This window comes from Chelonoidis abingdonii, chromosome 10 (genome assembly GCF_003597395.2).
Source record: "Chelonoidis abingdonii isolate Lonesome George chromosome 10, CheloAbing_2.0, whole genome shotgun sequence".
Classification (NCBI taxonomy): domain Eukaryota; kingdom Metazoa; phylum Chordata; order Testudines; family Testudinidae; genus Chelonoidis; species Chelonoidis abingdonii.
The window spans coordinates 81,277,495-81,298,973 of NC_133778.1; the positions used below are offsets into that span (position 1 = coordinate 81,277,495).

Consider the following 21,479-nt stretch of genomic DNA (forward strand, 5'->3'; position numbering starts at 1 on the left):
GGGAGCGAGAGAGATGTAAATGAGATTGTTTTTTTTAAGGGCTGACAGCTCATGACCTACCAAGGATCCTGCTCTACCAGCCTTTCCCCAGAAAGAGGAGAATCCACTGTCTGTGGCAGTGGTTAATCTTGGTAGGTTCTTGGAGAAGGTCAGAGGACTGGAACGGTCTCTTGTCACCAAGGTTTTTCAAACCAACCTACATCTGCCCTTGTACAAGGTGACAGCTGCTCTGCCAGTCCCATGGCTGGTCACTGGAGCAGCCTGAATGTGCAGCACAGAGCACTCGGACAGCACAGGAGTGGCACAAGCGGAGATGGGGACAAAACAGCACAGATGAAAGTTTTCTGGAGATTTTGGAGCCCTCCCCAAGAAACGATTTTAGAGCCTCCCATTTCACAGCAGACTTTCAGTGAGAACTAAGGTCTGCCCAGCAGGCAGCCATACGGACACCAGATTCCTCTAAAACCACCAGCTGAAATGGGTCTCAAAAGCGTTAGGCAGCCTAGACTCTGAAACAAGCCCACACAACCACCAACCACCCACAAACACTGGGCCATGTTCCCATGCACTGCAGTATTCCGGTGCACACGTCATATTTGTACTTGGATTGGTCTGTGCTTAGTAGCATTTCAGTACATGTTAAAGGAACTTAAAGCATAAGGAACATTTTCAATCTCCAAGCCCTTTTTCAGAACAGTGTGTTTTAAAAAACAACCCCAGCCCTCACGACTGTCTCAAGTTCTGGTTGGCCCCAGAATTCAGTGCCCCAACTCAGAAGCCTCAGGCCCTGTGTTACAGCTGCCAGGGCATTTTCTGTTGGCCCTGCTGTTGCACCAGCCAGGGAGCGTGGCACACACATCCCTCGCACTTCAGATTGGTCACTGCAACTAGCAGTGATGGCCTGGCCCAGCCCAGGAGCGAGTCAGATCCTTTTGCCAAGAAGGAACCGTCTCCTGGATGATCTGTTGGAGGCTACATGCTATGGAATAAGAATGCCCATTTCATGGAATGAAATGCAGTCTGTGCACTGTGTCACACACACACTTGTACTTTTACATATAAATACGTAAAAGCAACACAATTTCCACACCAGACTTGCCCCCGTATTTGTAAGTCATAGAATATCAGGGTTGGAAGGGACCTCAGGAGGGATCTAGTCCAATCCTCTGCTCAAAGCAGGACCAACCCCAACTAAATCATCCCAGCCAGGGCTTTGTCAAGCCTGACCTTAAAAACCTCTAAGGAAGGAGATTTCCACCACCTCATCTAGGGAACTCATCCAGTGCTTCACCACCCTCCTAGGGAAATAGTGTCCTAATATCCAACCTAAACCTCCCCCACTGCACTTGGAACCATTACTCCTTGTTCTGTCATCTGCCTCCACTGAGAACAGTCTAGATCCATCCTCTTTGGAACCCCCTTCAGGTAGTTGAAAGCAGCTATCAAATCCCCCCTCAGTCTTCTCTTCTGCAGTCTAAACAATCCCAGTTCCCTCAGCCTCACCTCATAAGTCATGTGCTCCAGCCCCCTAATCATTTTTGTTGCCCTCCACGGGACTCTCTCCAATTTTTTCACATCCTTCTTGAAGAGTGGGGCCCAAATCCAGACACAGGACTCCAGATGAGGCCTCACCAATGTCGAATAGAGGGGAATGATCACGTCCCTCGATCTGAAGTGTAAGTGCCAAGTGCACCGTTCCACGAGTCCTGTCTGTCAGCACTCACAGTAGTGCAGGCACTGAGGACATATTCCTCCCCCTAACCCCCTCCAGGCGACTCCTCCCAGCAGGGGTGCAGATGCTGTTTACTCAGGGTAGCAGCAGCGACGCCCCAGTCCCAATCCACCTGTAACACATGCAGATTCACCACTGCGGCGCCTCCTGCTGGCTGCTCCAGGAGCTAGCTCTGCCCAGCTGTGGGGCGCCCTCTACAGGTGGCGTCTCACCCATTGTTTGGTCTGTTGTGCTGTCTGGGACCCACGTTGCTCCCTGGCTTGTGGCCTCCTCTCCTGGACAGAGCCCTCCGGCTGTGCCTCACTCAGTTCTCCCCCTTCCAGGGGTATCCACAGTCCTCAGTCTGCACGTGCCCTTGTGGCCAACTGCAGCCCCCGAGTCTAGCCCCCGGCCTCAGGGGCCAGTCAGTCTGTATCGGGCCAGGCTCCTCTACGGCCAGGTGGACTGTCAGGGGGAGGCCCAGACCTACTCATTACTCTGGGTCCCGGCCCAGGGACCCTCTGGCAACAGCCATGTCCTGCTCTGCCCCTCTCTCCTCTACTGCTCACGCTCGCTGGACCACTTCCCCTTGGACCTTCCCACCCCTGTCCTTCAGGGGCCTCAGCCTGGCAGAGATCAGGCTGGAGCTTTCCCTCCACTCCCCTGAGCCTGCCCAGTGCTGCTCTAGCTCAGGTGCAATCCCTGGGGGCCAGGCCGGGCCGGGCCGGGCCGGGCCGGGCCGGGCCAAGCCAAGCCAAGCCAAGCCACCCTTGCTTATCAGGGAGAGACTGCTCTCACCTCTGCTTTGCAGTCTTTATATAGGGCCCAGTCTGGCCCTGATTGGCTGCCTTTCTGCCCTTCTCTGATTGGCTGGGTTCTGCACAGGCTCCCTCCAGCCTGCTTTAACCCTTCCTCTGCCAAAGTGGGGCAACCGCCCCCTTAGACCACCTCGCCATATCCAAAGAGAGAAGAATGTTGCTCTTTAAATAGCCGTGCTGCACCAATCAATGAAATCAATGGGTAGTTTCAAACATGTGGAATGGCCAATCATGTGCCTCTGCTCACTTTTTAAAGGAATCGCTGCAGCCCATTGGCTGGGAGGCAGAGGCGAGGGGGGGAGGTTAGAGAGTGGCAAAGGGGGAGGGGGACAGGGCATGATCAAAGCACACACTCAAGCGCCCAGAGGAAGAGCAGCCCATTAGCATTAAGCACAAAAACCTGCAACTCAGCTAAAAATAAGCTAAAAAGGCTTCAGAATGTAACTTCCAGTTGGCTTTGTGTCCTCAGGGAGCTGCTGTGTCTGTGAGCCCAGTTCTCAGCACAGACACATCTCACCAGGGCCGGCTCCAGGCACCAGCAAACCAAGCACGTGCTTGGGGCAGCACATTTTCAGGGGCGGCATTCCAGACAGCCTTTTTTTTTTTGCTTGGGGCGGCAAAAGCCTAGAACCGGCCCTGGCAGCAGCAGCACGTCCTGCATGGGGGTGCGGCCTGGGGCTGCTGCGGTTTGCGTTGGGGAGCAGCGCCTGCACCTTATGGCCAGGCGGGCTCTGAGCGCAGACAGTCGGGCTGAGGGCCGCACCGCCTGGCGCATGGAACTGCCTGCAGGTGCTGCAGGGCGGCTGCCCCCCAGCGCTGCAGCCGGGGCTGGGCGAAGTGGCCTGAGCCACCCAGGGACTGTGGCAGGGCAGCCAGGAGCAGCAGCAACAGCGGGGCCATAGCGGGGACTGGTGCCCGGGGCGCTGCCGTGTGGGGCCCGCCTCCCGCTCCTTCTGGGGCTGCCCTGCCCCAGCTCTGAAGCCCTCTGCTGGGAGGTCCCCTGGCTCTGCTGTCCTGGGTCCCAGCCAGTCCTGGAGGCAGGAGCCCCAGCTGGAGGAACCCTGAGCAGAGGCGCGGCAGGCGAGCCCCCTTGCTTACCCCAACCCTGCCAGCACCAGACCGGCTGGAGGCGAAGGGGGAGTGGACAGAGTCAGCACTGGTGTGGGGGAGCCCAGCACTGGGGCAGCAGGAGTGTGGGTGGGGTTGGGGGGAAAGCCCAGGGTTGGGGTGGCAGGGGGTGCAGGTGTGGGGAGGAAGAGCCCAGGGCTTTGAAAGAGATAGAGCATGGAGTGCGGGGGTGGGGGAGGTCCAGGGTTGGGCGGCGGGTGGGGGAGAGCCCAGGGCTGGGTGGCAGGGCTGCGGGGAGGGGTGGGGGGAGAGCGCAGGCTGGCAGCAGGGAGTGCGGAGGGGGGGAGAGGATCCAGGGTTGTGGTGGTGGTGTGGGGCGGGGGAGAGCTCAGGGTTGGGTGGCAGGCAGGCGTGGGCGAGCCCGGGGTGAGCGGCAGGGAGTGCGGGTGTGGGGGAGAGCTCGGGTTGGGGTGGCAGGCGGGGGAGAGTCCAGGTTGGGGCAGCGGTGGGGCTGGGGAGAGCTCAGGGTTGGGGTGGCGGGCGGGGAGGCCCAGGGCTGGGGTGGCAGGGCTGCGGGAGGGGTGGAGGGGAAAGCCAGGGCTGAGGCGGCAGGGAGTGCGGGTGTGGGGGACAGTCCAGGGTTGGGTGGTGGGTGGGGGGGGCAGAGCCAGGGTTGGGGGTGGCAGCAGCGTGGGCGAGCCCGGGTGAGGGGCAGCAGGACTGCGGGTGGGTGCGGGGGGGAGAGTGCCAGGGCTGGGGTGGCAGCGGTGTGGGGGGGAGGGGAAGCCCAGGGCTGGGCGGCGGGGGTGCGGGGTGAGGATGCGGGGGGGGAAGAGCCCAGGGCTGGGGTGGGGCCAGCCAAAATTTCTTTGCTTGGGGCAGCAAAAAACCTAGAGCCGGCCCTGCCTCTCCCCTCCTTGTTCTCCCGACACAGCCTTGCCGTGTTCACACTTCTGCTGCCCCTGCCACTCGGTGTTCGTCACTGGTCAGCGGGTGCCCATTGTCTCTGTGGGGTCTCAGCTCCTCACAGCCGGAGCTCCAGTGTCTCTCCGGCCTGTAGGTGCTGGTGCAAGCCAGGCCAGGCCCCGAATCTCTGTGCCGTCAGCCACCCCCCACCCCGCCAGCTGGGCAGGAAGCAGCAGCAGCAGCCTGACTGGGAGCTGGGCCAAGGCTGAGCCAGGCCCTGACCCCTGCCCCACGCTGGCCCATCCGGTGCCATGTTGCTGATGTACACACTGCGCTGGCTCTCGCTGCTCGTCCAGGTGGGGTTCAGCCCCCCACATCCCAGGACAGGACCCGCTTGCCCCTCCCTGTCCCCTCCAGGATGGGACCTGCCCAGTGATGAACACCGAGCAGCCACCGCCTCAGCACCGCTGCAAAAGCAGAGAGGTGCACTTCCACCTCCCCCAACACTGGCAGAAGCTGCAGCATTCCGCTCATGCCGCTATTTCCACGCAGGCTGTGAAATCACAGTGTCGTCAGGGCCCTGTGCACCAGTGGGCTCATGCCAGGGAGATGTCACTGCCCTGCTCGATACAAGGGAGGATGCCTACATTACCACGCAGCTGGCTTTGTTCTTTCACCCTCACTGCAGAGTCCTGCTGTTGATGAGAACCCCGAGGCAGAGAGGGAGGAGACGAGGCACAGGGCGAGGAACCTCTCTTCACTGGGGGCTGAGGTGCTTTCCCCCTGCAGGGAGGTTAGCAAGCAGTGCCCCACCTGACGGATGGTGGGCAGGGAGCTCTAGGTCAGTGTGGCCCGCACGTTGCACTCCCACACTGAGCATCGGAGCACGAAGCTAAATCCAAAGAGTGAAAACAGGCACCACAGTCCAAGTTGCCACTTTGCCGTTTCCCACCAGAGAGTTTCCCTGTGGCACAGCATGGCTGCTGCGGTGGCTCTTATGGAGACGACTGTATCCAGGGGGAACCAGCTTTCTGCCTTGGTGTAACGGTGTTCGTGCATTTCCTCATCCTGCCTGGCGATGGGTTCTCCCTGCCACAGCTCCTCGCATGCTGCAAATAGCCTGTTAGATTTTGTTAAAGGCCAGGGTCTTTTCTAGGTAAGCACAGGGCCCCATTTCACAGCCAGAGATGGAAGGGGCTGTGGTGGGCGGGCTGGTGTCTTGCTAAGAAGTAGGGCAGGAAGGTGCTTTGGGATGAGTGGGAATCTGAGATAGGGTGACCAGACATCCGAGTTTGGCTGAGACGGTCCCCATTTTAAGCCCTCTCCCGGCCGTGACTTCTTTGGCAAAGGTGGTCGTTTGTCCCGTTTGTGCTTGCTGACTGGATCCGTTGGCAAGAGCAAAGCGACAAATGCCCAAGGGGAATGGTGATGCCAGCCCTGCACAGGGGGGAGATAGGGCTCAGGCAGGCAGGGCTCGAGAGAGCAGCGATGCCACCCCCAGCCCTGCACGGGGGGGAAGACAGGGCTCGGGCAGGCAGGGCTCGAGGTAGCAGCAATGCCACCCCCCACCCCACATGGGGGGGCAGACAGGGTACAGGTAAGCAGCGACACCAGCCCCAGCTGGGAAGAAGGGGGCAGGGCTAAGATGAGCAGCTCAGGCCAGCCTCACATGGGCAGGGGGTGGGGTGGGGAGAGGTTCGGACAAGCAGCTCAGAGACGGGGCCTCAGGCCAGCCCCACACCGTGTCCTGTTTTCCCTTTGGGGAAATATGGTCACTCTAATCTGAGAGCATCTTAGGCATGACGCTGGGATGGGGCCACATGGTGACGCGTCCTTGTGGAGCAGCCACAGTAGCAGCTTGCTCAGCCTCTGCTGTTGAGTTCCTGTCTGCATCCTGTAGAACTTGCCCATACCGGTATTGCCCTGGCCTCTTCTTTTGTCATTCAGTGTTGAACGCATTCTACAACAATATGCATCACCTCACCTTTTGGGGGCAAAGCCAGACTTTTAGGCACCTGCTCCCCTACTTGGTGTAAACTTTGCTTGTGCCAATCAGAAACGAACACACACAGGTTTTGGGCTCCGTCCCCTGACACTTCTGTGATGTCATAGTGGGTACTTTAGGTCACCCTGCCACGTGCAGGCAGGGAGAGAAGAAAGAAAAACAAATCCTGTGTATCCTGTGTACACCCGTAACCGAGCCTGATCACCTCGAAGCCACTCTCTCAGCTCACGTGTTTCAAACAGAGTCTCTACGTTTGCCGGTCGTTATGCGTTGGTTTGTATTTGTAAGTATCAGTTATTACTAAATGCTGCATCTTTGTTTATAAATATTGTTAGTAGATATTTTAGTCATTATGTGTTTTAAGTTTTATTAACCCTATTAGCTAATCATACACTGCTCCCTTACCCCTTGTAACTATCCCCAATAAAACTTTAAATTGATTAATTTCAGTTGTGTGTGTGTGTCTGCAGTTTGCATCGTGACCCATAGTCTCCTTGCATCCCTTACCTATATAGTCTATTGACACGTGCAGCCTGGTAAATAACAGGCCTGCATTTCCTTTCGCCCCTGCGAATACGTGGCAATCTACATCTGCGTGCCAATCTCCCTGGCATACGGAAGGGAAAACGAGCACCCTGACCAGGAATGCCTCCTGCACCTGTCTAGGTGTGAGATCCCGATGGCTCTCAGACCAGTGTTGGTTTGGGAAGTGTGGCCGGTGCGCCACCCAGGCAGGTAGGGGGGGACCATCAGTGGGGGGCACGGTGCTCCCCATAGACATGGGGGGGACCGTCAGGAGACTCAGGTGGGAAGGGGAGGGAATGGTTGGGAGAATGGCCAGTGCTCCCTCCAGGCAGGTGGGGGGGCAGTGCTCCCCCTAGACACGGGGGGGGGCGCAGGGGGAGAACCATCAGGGGGCTCAGGTGGGGAGGGAATGGTTGGGAGAGTGGCCCGTGCTCCCCCCAGCTAGGCAGGGGAGGAAGACCATCAGTGGGGGTGGGGCCATGCTCCTCAGGCAGCAGGGTGTGGGGAAATGGTCCAGACGCTGGCTGCAGTGAGCGGGGAGAGGGTGTTGGGGGGAAGAGGTTGGAATTGGCTGCATCTCCCTCAGGCACAGCTGTTCTCCTCTCTCCGCAAGTCTAACCAGCCCTCCATCCCCTGGGGTTCACACGCTCAGATGCTCCACACCCCGAGCACACCACAGCCTTCCCCAGCTCTCGGCTCCCCGCAGAAACCTGTCCATGTCAAGTCCGCTAGGCCAGGCTCCCCAGCGAGAACCCGTTGAGAACCCGGGGGGGAAGGGGCAGAGGCCCGGTGAGCAGGGCCCTTAGTACTAGACTGGAGAGAGAACAGGCCGTGGGGAGCAACCCAGCACCAAGCTTTGTACTGGGAGGTGACAGGCCCATCCCAGCCCCAGAAGTGGCCATTACAGCCAGAAAGGAGCATGGGCTGGGAGAGGCTCCCCGCAATCAGGCTTCAGGGAGAAGGGGGTGAGGCAGCTCAGAAGCAGCTGACCTGTCGTCCTGCGCACCCAGAGCACCCCAACAGGTAGAGCACAGGAGCCTCACACCGGCTCTGCTGCAGAGCCCCAAGGCTCCCCCGCCAGGGCAGCATGCAGGGGCATCAATGCCCAACCTCCCTGCACAGCCACAGCTGCCCACCAGCACATGGGATCATTAGCACCCGACCTCCCAGTACAGCCAGTCACCCCTCAGCTGCACAGTAAAGAAGGGACAGTCCTGCCCTGGGACCCTCCCCAGCACAGCCCCCCTCTCTGAGCCCAGCTCTGACGCCCAGGTACAACTCCCTCTCTCCCCTCCTTTGGTGACTGCTGCCCCCCTCCTCCGCAGTGAAGAATTCACAGCCAGGCTAGTTTGTCCTCTCTGTTTTATTGCAGCGTAAACACGATAACCCAACCCTGCCATTAAATATAAACCTGGAGCCGAGCCTGGCTCCTCGGTCACTTTCTCCGTGGAGACTCACATTGCAGCCCATCTGTCCCTTTCTTTCTGGCAGCCCCAGCAGCACTGACGGGGTCAGCCCCGGGCACGGCCCCCACCCAGCGAGCTCAGGGCAGAGAGCACAGCTCCACACAGAAGCCAGGAGTCAATGCTTGCTCGGTGAAGGGCCCGATTCCAGCAGCCGTGTCCCTGCACAGGGCCCTGCCTGTGGCCAATGGGGACAGGACCCCTGTCCCCTTATGCAGCCCCGCAAGCCGCGGCATGGAGAGCCAGAGGGTGACAGCACCAGCAGAGGCGGCTGCGTCAGGCCTGCTGAGCCAGCGGTAGCGACAGCTCACACCTCCCATGGGAAGCTCTCGTCCGAGGGCTGAAGCCTACTCCCATCCTACTAAAATACTGCTGAGGCCAAACCGGCCTGCGTCCTGGTTCCCATGGGGAGCAGCACAGTCAATGAATAGAGGGACCCCCGCCACACATCCTGGGGCCCGGGCCCTGTAGACTTACCCCCCACCTCCTCCAAGCCAGGAGTGCTTCGGCCAGCGGGTTATTGCCAGAGCAGCATTGCACTGACATCAAATGCCTTATTGCTCCATACGTACCAGAGAAACCCTCCCCCAGCCCCAGACTCCAGCCTCCCCCAGCTCTACAGCAGCGGGTTCCAGCTGCCCAGAGCCCATGCTGTGCTTTCACGAATGCAAGCCAAGAGCCAGCACCCTGAGCAACCTGGGACAGAGCCCTGGATCAGGCCTGCAGCTCTAATCCCTCCTACCCTGCAGCACCAAGGACTCCGTGGGTGAGGGGCTGACAGGGCAAGAGCACCCCACATTGTACCAAACAGGGGCTCTCAGAGCCTCCAACCCCAAGTGGCAGCACCTGGGGCATAAAGCCAGGCAATTACTCTTTAAAGCCACATGCTCCAGGGCTGGAGTCCCCCACCCAGCCAGCCACGGGAGGGGGAGGGGAGCCTCAGCCCACTGGAGCCAGCAGAGTTCATGGGGCAGAGGGCAAGAGACAGGGGGTGCTGCACCTCACTGCGGGATGGAGTCGCATGGCCAGCCCTGTCCTCACAAGTCACTCTACCCACATCAACTCCTCACACTCACCAGCATGCAAAGCCACACATTGCGGGGCTGGGCCAGGCACCCCGTGCACACAGGAGCAGAGGGTCCACGCTGCTCCACGAGGTGGCAGCCCCAACATGGCCGACGCACTGTGTGGAGGAGACAGGGAGAGGCTCCAGCCCACTGCAGTCTCCAGCCTCCTCCACCAGCCACTCTCAGCCTTCCAGGGCCATTTCATGGGAGCAGAGGTTTTGGAGCAAACCCTGGACCTGCCCAGCCCAGAGTGAGGACAAGTGCAAGTGCTAGCCCCCATGAAGCCCTCTCCCAGGGGCTGCTCAGTATCACTGCCCCATGAAAAGAGGGGAGAGGGAGACACTGAAACCAGACAGGGTCCAGAGCAGAGCTGGGATCAGAACCCAGGTGGCCTGACTCCCAGCCCCATCCTCTAACCAGCTCCCAGGGGAGTCTCTCCAGCCCCAGGAGATCACAGGTCCCCCCTCAGTGCCCCAGCCCAGCCAGTGCCAGCATTGGTCTAGAGCTGATGGTCTGAGCCCATCTCCCACCCAGCCCACTGTCTGCAGGGAGCGTGCCCACTACACCACGCAGGAGGGGGAAAACAACCAGAGCCAGCAGAACAGGTGGGGCAGGCTGTGGGGAGTCAGCCAAGCCAGCCCCTCCTGCAGCTCAGGTGCTGTTGCCCTGCTCCTGCTCAAAGAGCACCATGGCCAGCTGAGAGCGGGAGCCCAGCCCCTCCAGGTTGCTCTGCATGCAGCGGTGGTAGATCTCCTCGCTGAGGCGGGGGTTGCAGACATGCTGCCGGTAGCGCTGCAGCAGGGCGGGCTCCATGGCCCGGAAGACGTGCAGGTTGGAATACTTGATGAACATGTCGTAGATGTCCAGGGTCTCCAAGATGTCTTCGTTCTCCTGTGCGTCGCCTGCCATGCGGGTGCGCGCTGCCATGTAGTCAGCGTTGTAGAAACAGGCCTCGTGGAAGATGTCTCGGTCAAAGCGCCCAGCGTCCCGCATCAGATCCAGGGCGGCAGGTGGCACCTGGTTGTGGTAGGCGATGGCCGGGTTGTAGCCCTGGAAGTGGATTGGGAAGAAGACCTGCCAGCTGTTGATGGTGTTCATGCGGCAGCGGTTCAGGAAGTCGGTGGTGACCTCGGTGTCCACGCTGGCCACGAAGAAAAGCGTGTCCACGGGGTGCTTCTTGGAGATGATGTCCATGACCTTGATCTGGGAGGGCGCGTCTGTCTTGACGCTGATCCAAGGGATCTTCACCTCGGCGTACTTGCGCTCGTACTCAGCGATCCTGGCCTTGACCGGGGCGAAGACGTCATTCTGTGCCACCTGCTGGGCCTCGAAGGGGTCGTAGATGAAGAGGAAGGTGAGCACAGCGTTCTCACTGCTCTCGAAGGCGGCTGCTGCGTACACTTCCAGGAAGTGGCTAGCATGGTCCCGGTCATGCGCCGTCAGCGGCAGGATGATGTTGATGCGGCTGGCCTCAGTCACGTAGGGCATGGGGATGATCTCCACCTCGCTGAGGGGGCGTACCAGGTGCACGCGCTTGACAACTGAGCGGCTGTGCCCCTTCTGCGTCACCACCTCCACCTGCAGGTCCAGCGTGTACTCCATGCCCCGCGTGGGGTCGAAGCGCCGGTACCCGTTCACCAGCTGCTGCTTGCGGATGTGCAACACAGGCTGGTACTTGCGGTTCAGCTCCTCCATGGCCATGGCCACCACGTCGGCCACGTCAGCCATGTCCACGCCACGCAGCTCGCACTTGGGGGAGCCATCCACGCACGAGTACAACTGCTCCTCCGTGAAGTAGTCCCAGCGCAGCACCTCGAAGCGCGTCTTGGGCTGGAACGGGGGTGTGATGCCGACAGGCCACGTGGCACTGTGGTCTCCGTCCGCAGACAGGCTGCTGGTGTTCTGGATCTCCAGCTGCACAAGGCGAGAGGGGAGTTGAAGCAGGAACAAGACACCCTCCAGTCCCCCACACCAACCCTCCATGGCTTGGCCTAGCTCCTCCCAGGCACACAGACACCCCCGGTTTCCTATCAAATCCCCGAGTTTCTAGGGGAGCTCTGTGTGGCTCGAAAGCGTCTCTTGCGCCAGCCAAAGTTGGTCCAAAAAAAGATTGTCACTCCAGGGGCGGGGACGCAGTCTGTTAGCTATGCAAGGACACCATTCCCCCATCAGATGGCAGCACCAACCCAAACAATAAGGAGCTGAGACTATTTCTCTGCTGCTCAAGGTTACACAAACCCTACAGCGACTCCAGCTGGTTGGCCAATCCCCCCAGCTCATCTGCTGTCCTGCACCACTCCCACCTCCACCCCTCAGCTGGGTCTTCAGGCTGAGCCCTTCAGGGCAGGGACTGGCTCTGACCATGCCCACCTGGCATGACGGGGCCCGATCCTGAGCGGGGCCTGTGGGTGCTACCATCATATAACATTTATAAATTCAAAGAAGGCCAGAGGGTCTGACCCCTCTCCCAGTCTGAAACCCTCTCCAGCAACTCCTGCATCCAACCTCCCACTCCTGGCTGAGCTGGGGCAGGATGTTTAGAACTCAGTCTGGTCCCTGTGCCAGTAGTTAATTCCCTGCCCCGTTAAACATCTGTGTCCTATTTCTACTCTGAATTTGTCTCACTTCAGCTCCAGCCACTCGGTCTCGCTCTGCCTTGTCTGCTAGGTTAGAGACCTCTGTCAGGAGAAATCTACCTCTATCAGTACTTGTACAGTGCATATGCCCAAGGCACTTCCTACTCTTCTCTTGGATGGTCTGAATAGACTGAGCTGTCTAGGCTCTCACTGTCAGGCAGCTTTTCAGATCTCAAATCCCTTCCATAGCTCTTTTCTGAGACTGTTTTTCCAATGCTCTGTTTGAAGGGTTGAGACCAGAACTGGACACGGTGTGCAGTCCTGCTCTTAACACCATACACAGAGGGAATACCACCTCCTTGCTTCCACCTGGCATTCCCCTGCTTATACAGCTAGGGATCAAGTTCGCCCTTTTAGCTACAGCACTGCACTGGGCGCTCATGTTCAACTGATTACCTATCGTGTTCAATGTGTCCAGGATACGGTGCCCATCTTGTAAGCGTGACCTACATTCTTTTTTCCTAGGTGCATGACCTCGCATTTGGCTGTGTTAAAACACACGCTGTTCACGTGAGTCAACCTGAACAAGTGATCCAGGCCAGGCTGTGTCACAGACCTGTCATCATCCTTATTTACAACTCAGCAATTTGTGTCATCTGTAGATTTTACCAGCACTGATAAAAGATATTGAATAGCACTGGGTCAAGAACAGAGCCCTGCAGGACCCCAATAGACAGACCCCAGTGGATGACAATTTCCCATTTATGATGACTTCTGGAGATCTGTTCACCACTTTTTAATCCATTTCAGACAGGCCGCATTGATTCTATGGAGTGCTTAATTTTTTCTGTTTAATCAAACACACCATGTGGTGCTAAAACATGCCTTACAGAGTCTCGGTGCATCATGGTAACACAGTTACCTTTATCATCGAAACCTGTGATTCAGCCACACACAATCGCAGATTGGATTTTAACCCTAGCGCCATGTTGGCTTTTCTCCCGTCCCCGGATACTTACTCGGGGCTCCAGGATTTGTTACATGTCAAACACTAACAATAGAGACACTCAGAGGGGCCTCCGCACCGCCATGGGGATTCACAGAAACCGGGAAAGTCAGGGGCCATGGCCAAGAGCTCTGGCTTCGGTACAGACGGACGCCCACTTGGGACTCCTGTTTCCAGAGCGACCTGCGGCTCCGTCCCAGCCGGCTCAGCACCGTGGCACATGCCCAGCAGAGTTACAGACAATAAAAGGGATGGGTTTTAAAGTCTATCAAGAGCCAAAGGAACCCTACCTATGGTATTGGTCCATGACTAGATGCAAATGATAGAACTGTCAATGATAATGCGAAAAAGCTGAAGTGTTCAATAAATATTTCTGTTCTGAAGGTGGAAAAAAGCCAGATCATGTCGTCATGTCACATGATGATCAAACACTTTCCATTCCAAGAGTAACTCTGGAGATGTTAAACAACAGCTATTAAATTCAGACATTTTTAAATCAGCAGGTCTGGATAACCTGCCTTCAAGAGTTTTAAAAGAGCAGGCACAGAAAGTTTCTGGACCATTAATGTTGATTTTTAACAAGTCATGGAACTGTGGGGAATTTTCGGAGCACTGGCACAAAGCTATTGTGTTAATATTCAAAAAGAGTAAACGGGATGGCCTGAGGAATTATTGGCCTATCAGTCTGACAACAGCCCTGAGCAAAATAATGGGACAGCTGAAACAGGACTCTATTAATAAAGAATTAAAGGAAGGTAATGTCATTAATGCCAATCAATATTTCTTTTTAAATGAGATTACAAGCCTGGTTGATATAGGTTAGTAAATATATTACATCTAGACGGTTCTGTAAGGGGTTTGATTTGGCACCATATGATAACTCAATTAATAAACTAGAAAAATAATATAAAAAAATCAACATGGCCACACATCGAATGGATGAAAGACTGGCTACTAGGTCTCAAAATGTAATTGTAAATGGGAAATCATCATCGAGCTGGCGTGTTTCTAATGGGGTCCTGCAAGAAACAGTTTATGGCCCTATGCTATTTAGCAGGTTTATCAATGGCTTTGAAAAAACAAAGTCACTGATAAAGTTTGCATATGACAGAGATTGGGGGAAAAATAAACAAAGGAGAGAGACAAGTCATCAATACAGAATGACCTGGATTTCTTGGTAAGCTGGGCGCAAGCAAACAATGTGTTTTAAGTACGGCCAAATGCAAAGACATGCACCTAAGAACAAAGAATGTAGCCATACTTACAGAATGGGGGATTGTATCTGGGGAAGCAGCGAGTCATGGTGGGTAACCAGCTGAACATGAGCTCCCAATGAGATGCTGTGGCCAAAGGGGCTATGGCCATCCTTAGAATATCAAGTAGGAGAAGCGGTATTATATTACCTCTGTATTTGGCACTGGTGCCATGGCTGCTGGAATTCTGTGTCCTATTCTGGTGACCACAATTCAAGGGTGTTGATAAATTAGAGAGACTTCAAAGAAGAGCCACAAGAACGATTAACAGATTGGAAGACCTGCCTTATAGTGACAGACTCAAGGAGCTCAATCTATTTAGCTTAACAAAGAGAAGGTTAAGGGGTGTCTTGATCATGTTTGTAAGTACCTACATGGGGAACAGAAATTTGATAGTAGAAGGTTCTTCAGTCTAGCAGAGGAAGGTCTAACATGACCCAATGGCTAGAAGTTGAAGTTAGACAAATTCAGCCTAGAAATAAGGTGCATATTTTTAAGTGACAGTAATTAGCCACTGGAACAGTTTGCCAAGGGTCATGGAAAATTCCCTACCACCGGAAGTTTTTAAATCAGGACTAGACATTTCCTACAAGATCTGCTCTAGTTCAGCCAGGGACTGTTTCGAGGAAGTTCTCGGTCTGTGTTATGCAGAGGTCAGAGCATAACCTCCATCACAGGGATCCTTTCTGCCTTTAAAAGAAATAAACTGATGAAACCCTGCAGGAGGAAGGCAGCCAGCAGTGGGAGCACTTGAGCTGGGCAATAGTGCCAGGCTGGGCTCAGAGATCAGGCCAGTCCAGATCTACCAGAGTAACTGCCCGCAGAGAGCATGCTCCGACACTCTGGCAGACCCATTCTCCTAGCAGAACCATCTCTGCCGGGGTCCATCACCAGCACAGAGGGTGAAGGAAGATGCCTGGCCCCAGTGCCAGGGCACAGGCCAGGGGGATTCTATGCTCTGGCTGCCTCATTAAGGCAGGTAAAACAGATTGAGATTGAATGAGATGCCTCCCTGAGGCAAGGTGACGCAAGCCGTAGCCAGGCTGCTCCCTGCTCATCTGATTCAGAGCTCTAGGCCCGTCCCCTCTACACTCCCCCTCTCCCAGCGCCGGGCCTCACCTGGAGCTGCTGGATCTCCTGGTAGGTCCTCTCCAGCTCCACCTGGGCAAAGTGTTTGTGCAACCTGTACATCTGGACAGGGTCCAGCACAGGATGAGCAGTGAACGCGCTCTGGAAACGGGGGTCGCTCTCCCGCTCCGGGTCCGTGTTCTTCCCCAGCTCAAAGTACTGGTACCGCAGGCCCTGAACCAGAGAGAGAGAGGGTAACACCTGCCCCAAATCACACCCTAATCCCTGCTCTGAGTATCGGTACCGCAGACCCTGAACCAGAGAGAGAGGGGGTAATACCTGCCCCAAATCACACCCTGCTCCCTGCTCCGAGAACCGGTACCACAGGCCCTGGGGTTCTACCTGTGTAAACACCTTTTGGCCTCTGGAGGATATCCCACAGTTCCAAAAGTGACCACTCTGGCCGGCATCTCCACTGCTCTGATGCCGGGTAAAAGGAAGTCTGCCCCTCCCCCTGCAAGCCCCAGGAAGTTTCAAACTCCCTTTTCCTTTGTTTGCAGATGTAGTGGGGAAAGCAGCCAGATAGCAGGGAGGGGCAGGGGTGCTAAAAATGCCAGAAAAGAAACAAGGAAGTAATGGGGCTGCTGGGACACGAAGCAGGGCAGCACAGGGCACTGAGCAGGGACCCAGAATGCCTTCCACTCACCCTCCCTTCCCACAAGGCCTACCAAGAGCTGCACTGTGGGCCCTACAGTGCTGCTAGTGTAAACACTCTCTGATGCCTGAGGAAGTGAGGATACAAACCAGCACTTTTCTTTCACTGGTTCCCTATCATCAGTGAAACTTACAACGCAGAAACTCTGCAAGTGTAGACATACCCTTCGGGTCAGAATTTGCTACTCACGTCCAATTTCTTTAGTATTTTAGGCTTAGTTTGCATTTTTGTTTTATTTGCTACGTAATCTGCTTTGATCCATTTGCTATCCCTTATAGTCACTTAAAATCTATCTTTTGTAGTTAATAAACTTGTTTTGTTTTGTCTAAAACCAGTGTAGGGAAATCATACTTGGGGCATAAAGCCGTGCATATTCCTCTCCACATTGAGGAAGGGGGCGAATTTCATGAGCTTATGCTGTACAGATCTCTGTGCGGTGCAAGACAGTATATCTTTGGGATTACCCTCTAGAGAGAGGTGTTCATTTGAGTACTGGGCAGTTTCTTTGCTGAGCCTTCCCATGCAGAGCTGATTTCAGCATCTGTGTGTTCCTGCAGCTGGCTGTGTCCCTACCTGTATGTGTGCTGGTAACGTGCAGGCTGAAGCCCAGGGGAGGGCTTGGCAGGCTGCACAGTATAGTGTAAAGTGAACTCAGGTTGGTGGATCAGACGGGCTCAGTGGTACCCCAGTTCCAGGCAGCACCCTGGGGGAAACCCGTCACAGGGCAGAGAGCAGTGTGGGGGCAAAGGGGGCGGGCAATCAATGAGTGGGTGAGGGTTGATGGGGCAGAGGGGGCCAATGTGGGGGGTGGAGGTTGATTGGGGCAGGTGGTCAAGGTGGGGATTGATGGTGGCAGTGGGTGGAGTCAGTGAAGGGGGGCTAGTATGGGGTTCTCAATTTATAAGGGAGGGGGTCACATTCAGGTTTGTTATGTGAAAGGGGGCAGCAGTACAAAAGTTTGAGAACCACTGAATTAACCCCTCTGAAGCCTCAGGGAATTCAAGGGAGGGGGATCTCCCTTGGTAGGGTTGGGAAGGAGGTAGGTGGGGCAGGATATTGCTCTTCTCATGTGATTCCCTCCCCCAGTGTCTAATTTTAAATGAAGCTACCCTCCCCAACATGAATCTCCCTGTGGCACTGAAATTAAATAGACTATAATTTGGCATTTGAGAACAGGGTGGGGGTGGGGATTGAGGGGGGGGCAGGAGGCCAGGGTGGGGTTGATGGGGGCAATGGTAAATGGATGCAGGGAATCAAATGAAGGTGTGAGGGTTAATGGGGACGGGGTGGGGATGGGGATTGATGGGGGCAGGAGGCCAGCATGGGGGCGAGGGGGCAGGAGATCAGGGCAAGGGTTGATGGAGGCAGGGGATCAATGAAGAGGTGAAGGTTGATGGGGGCAGAGTGAGGGTGGAGATTGACGGGGGCAGGAGGCCAGGGTGGGGGCGAGGGGGGAGCTCTGACCTCATGCTCCTCCATGCAGTTGATGGCCGTGTAGTCGATGATGCAGCGCCCCAGCCATTCGTCGGGCCGGGCGCTCAGGATGTCATTGCGGCAATTCTCCAGGTGGGGCTGCAGGCGCAGCAGCAGGCTACGGGAGAGCAGGTAGCCGAAGCCACCATAGCAGTAGTGACCCTCGGTGTCGCTCCCAATGAATTCCTCAGGCCGGCCCAGGTAGACGAGGGTGTCGATGCTGAGGTGGGCGACCAGGCGGCTGACGCGATGGGCCTCAGTGTAGGTGTCATCCTGCACCAGGTAGAACCAGTCGAAGTCGCCCACGTAGTGGTCCAGCATGTATTTGATGGTCTGGTACATGTTCCAGATGGGCCGCTCATCGCCATGTGTCACCACCATCATGCCGTGTGGCACCTTGCGGCCCCGTGTGCCCGTGAAGTACACTAGCCGCTCCAGCCGATGCCCCAGAGTGCGGTTCACGGCCACAGCCAGCGTGTTCAGTGTGCTCTTGGAGGTGAGCACGCCCACAAAGAGCCGCTGCCGGATGCCCAGCTCCGTACTGATGTACCGCGTCCTGGAAGGGCAGAGAGCGCATGTCAGGGAGCCTTCTCCCCAGCCAGCCAGGCTCAGACCTGCCCCTGAGCCCTGCTGACCATGCGAGTTACGGCACCCAGGCACAGCTCTGGATTTCTGGGCTTCTCCCCAAACACAGATGAGCTGCATCTGAGCCACATCTGAGCCACTGAGTAGGGCTGGATTCAGTCAGGGCACTGTTGTGAGGAAGCATGCAGAGACACAGGGGTGGGGGGCAGAGGAGCAGGTGATGACCAGCCCATCTCTGCCCAGCAGGCGTCCTTCCAGGACAGGGGGCAAGGCAGATTCAGGGCAAGAAAGTGAGAGGAAGGGGCTGGGTGGGGCAGGATACACAGCATGTCCCCCTCCCCCCATGGCATCCCCTCACACCATCAGCGAGCTACCCTGTCTCACAGTCCCGCCCTGATGTAGAACCCCTCCTGCAGACCCCAACACCTTGGCTGCCCTTCGCCACCTTCTCCCGTTTGCAGAGAGCGCCACTCTGGCTAGCCCTGCTCCTGGCTGGCACGTTTCCTGCACAGCTCTCAAAGCAGTTCATGAAAGATGCCAGCATCACCAACCCCATCATAGGGATAGGCAGTGACTGACTCCAGAACACCCATCAGGCCAGCAGCAGAGCCAGGAAGAGAACCCAGAGGTCCTGCATCCCAGTCCAGTGCTCTGTCCATTGGGTCACACCCACTAATCCCCCGGCCACACTTGCAGGGGCCCCTTGTGTGTCTGAGACCCCAGGACTCCCACGCTGGCACAGGGGCAGCCAATGGTTCCTCCCACCAGCCTGGCACAGAGACACTGCCCAAGCACAGATACCCAATATGTGCCCTCACCAGGTCTCAGCTTCAGCTCCAAGCATAGAGATTCCCTCCCCACAGAGAATGTCATGGCACAAAGAGGATTGCGGGGGTGAACAGCTGAGGCAGAGGTAAGTGAGGGGACATCCTAGGTTATGAGGAACCCCAGCAGAACCCCCATGAACTAAGGACTCTCACAGGCCTTCAAGCATCAGGCATGTTTTCCCGACCCGCCTCCTCTAAAGCACACACAGAAACAGGCACATTTATATTATTAATATAGTCCCGAATCCAGACTCCCCGGAGCATGTGCTCCTTCCTTTGGGGAGGGGACAGGAGAATGAACACGTGGCAGATGTAGAGTCACTTGGCTGAACGCCCCACTGGAAGGGGCCCACATGCAGCAGGGACGAGCACAGTACAAAACCTATACAGACCAGAACAGCCGGCCTTCGGATGGGCCTCTCTGGTCCTCCAGAACCCCCTCTTCTGTGGTGCTCTAAAGAGGCTAATTCCTAATCCCCCACACAGGAGCAGGATAAGGCTGTATGGGGCCCGGGAGAGGAATGTGTGTGAGCATGTCCCAGCTCTGCAGGAGGCGGCCCTGGGACACATGTCGTGGGTGGGGAGAAAGGGAGTTTGCTGACCCCACTTCTCCTTCCCTCCCCTGACCCAGCGTCAGGGAAGGGGGACTTGACCTGCCTTGGCCCCAGAGGTTAAGGCACGTGCCACACACAGGGCGACACACACCATGGGCCCAGGCAGCACCAACCCAGCCACTGCTAATCCAGGCTTCCCGCTGCCGCCATGGGCCTGGCCCGTAACACATGCAGTATCCTATAACTGTGCCTGGAGGGCCCGGGCCAGGTCCCAGTCTGTGCCAGGGAGCTGCTATGCTGAGCCCACTGAACTGCAGGAGGGGTGGGATTTGCTCCCCCACCGACAGGGCACCACAGCATCCCGAACAAATCCTTCTTGGGAGGGGAGCAGGGTGCAGTTTGAGTGGAGCAAAGCAGCTGCATGTCCTGGGATGGAGAGCCCCACCCCCACAGGCCTCAGTGGGTACTGAAGTTTCCTGTAGGCAACATGGGGCAGCCCAGGAGAGTCTCTGGATAGGGCGTGTACATGCAGCAAAGCTACCCTCCTGGTCACCACCCCAGGGCTCCCACATTCAATGGAGCACACGCCAGGGCGGACTCAAGGCCCAAGACAAGCTCCAGGACAGCCCACCACCAGCCCTGGGGCATTGCTAAGGGACAGGACTACATGCCCTATTCCAGTGGGCCCCTGTCCACCTGCCAACCCCATTCAGGCAGGGACAAGGGTGGGACCCAGCCCCATGGCCCCAACTCAGCTGGGGGCTGTCCCTTATGGATGGCTGCAGAGAGCACCCCGATTAGTGCACCCGGGCTGCGCAGACCCAGAGCCAGGCAGGCCCTGCCCCAAAGAGCTCAGTCTAATTAGGCAGCTGGGTATGCAATGGGGGAGGGTGGCAGTAACATGAGGCTCCCCAGGGCACAGCTCAAGGGTCCCAAATCTACTAACTCAGCTCTCTTGGTTGCCACGTGGCTCACATCAACCGGCAGGCCCATGACAGGGCAGCTGCACCACTGGCGGGCGCTGACAGGAGGACACCATGCAGGGCAGGGCAAGGCGAGGAGAGGTTCTGAGAGAGGCGGCGGGTAAGGCTGGCACAGCAGAGGTGTGATGAACATGAGGCAGGGCAGAGCCCCAAAGGAGGTGAGGCTGAGAGACCTGAACTTGCTGCAGCTGAGAAGGGGCAGCTGGGGATGGGACCCGATCTGCTTGGTGGGAAGATATTGGCAGACCCTTGATGAGGTGCAGCGAGGGGAGGGGCTCTCCACAGCCCAGTAGCAATGGCACCGTCTCCCCACTAAGCCCACGTTTCAGGCAGGAATCCCAGCTCCAGGGCAGCTTTTGCCCAGGGAAAGGATCTGAGCGCCCCAGGAACAGCCACACACAGCAAGTTCCCAGAGCCCCCATTCTGTTGCCCCTGCCCCATGCATTTCCCGCCCTCCACCATCCAGGCACCTGCTTTGCTGCAGCTCCCCCTTGCTAGGAGACCCATCCCTCCCACAGGAGTGAGCTGTCACAAGTCACAGTCCCACAGCTCAAAAGAGACTAGCTCCAGCACCCCGCTGCCCACGCAGCACCAGCACTGGGGGAGAGACCAGAGACCCACTCCTGCAGTGATAGTCACTGACAGCCCCTTCCTGCCCATGGGCAGCTGGGCTCTGCTCTCCCCAAGCACCCACTCTGTGACGAAGTGGGGGTTTTCTTGGGGTTTTTTGTCTTTTCCAGGGTTTGCATGCACAGGGGGTGGTGTGATGGAGTAGGGGCTGTGTGTGTGGGGAACGGGAAGGAGTAGGGACTGTCGGTGTGGGGAACGGGAAAGCAGGGGATGTCTGTAGGTGGCGGACAGGTAGTCAGGGTGTAA

The 21,479-nt window shown here is 57.0% G+C and overlaps 1 protein-coding gene across 2 annotated transcripts; it reads right to left on the reverse strand.

Annotated features, from left to right (window-relative positions):
- Positions 1 to 8,381: 8,381 nt before the first annotated feature.
- On the reverse strand, positions 8,382 to 18,207 carry CHPF (chondroitin polymerizing factor). 2 transcript variants are annotated; one of them, XM_032778972.2, is made up of 3 exons: positions 17,646 to 18,207; positions 15,518 to 15,700; positions 8,382 to 11,477 (listed from the first exon to the last, which is right to left on the reverse strand). In XM_032778972.2, exons 1-3 carry the CDS (start codon positions 18,036 to 18,038, stop codon positions 10,215 to 10,217), a joined length of 1,839 nt encoding a protein of 612 aa, XP_032634863.1. In that variant the 5' UTR covers positions 18,039 to 18,207; the 3' UTR covers positions 8,382 to 10,214. The 2 variants fall into 2 exon arrangements, with proteins under 2 accessions (XP_032634863.1, XP_074926438.1); XM_075070337.1 differs by lacking the exon at positions 15,518 to 15,700 and having other exon boundaries at positions 9,216 to 11,477; positions 17,646 to 18,201.
- Between the last annotated feature and the right edge of the window lie 3,272 nt (positions 18,208 to 21,479).

Bases quoted from the DNA above. Each gene is read 5' to 3' on its own strand.
- CHPF (XM_032778972.2), bottom strand. From the start codon at position 18,038: ATGATGGTGGTGACACATGGCGATGAGCGGCCCATCTGGAACATGTAC. The intron at 15,701-17,645 runs GTCAGAGCTCCC...TCTCTGGTTCAG, and splicing joins ACTGCATGGAGGAGCATGAG to GGCCTGCGGTACCAGTACTT. The intron at 11,478-15,517 runs GTGAGGCCCGGC...CGCCTTGTGCAG, and splicing joins AGGAGATCCAGCAGCTCCAG to CTGGAGATCCAGAACACCAG.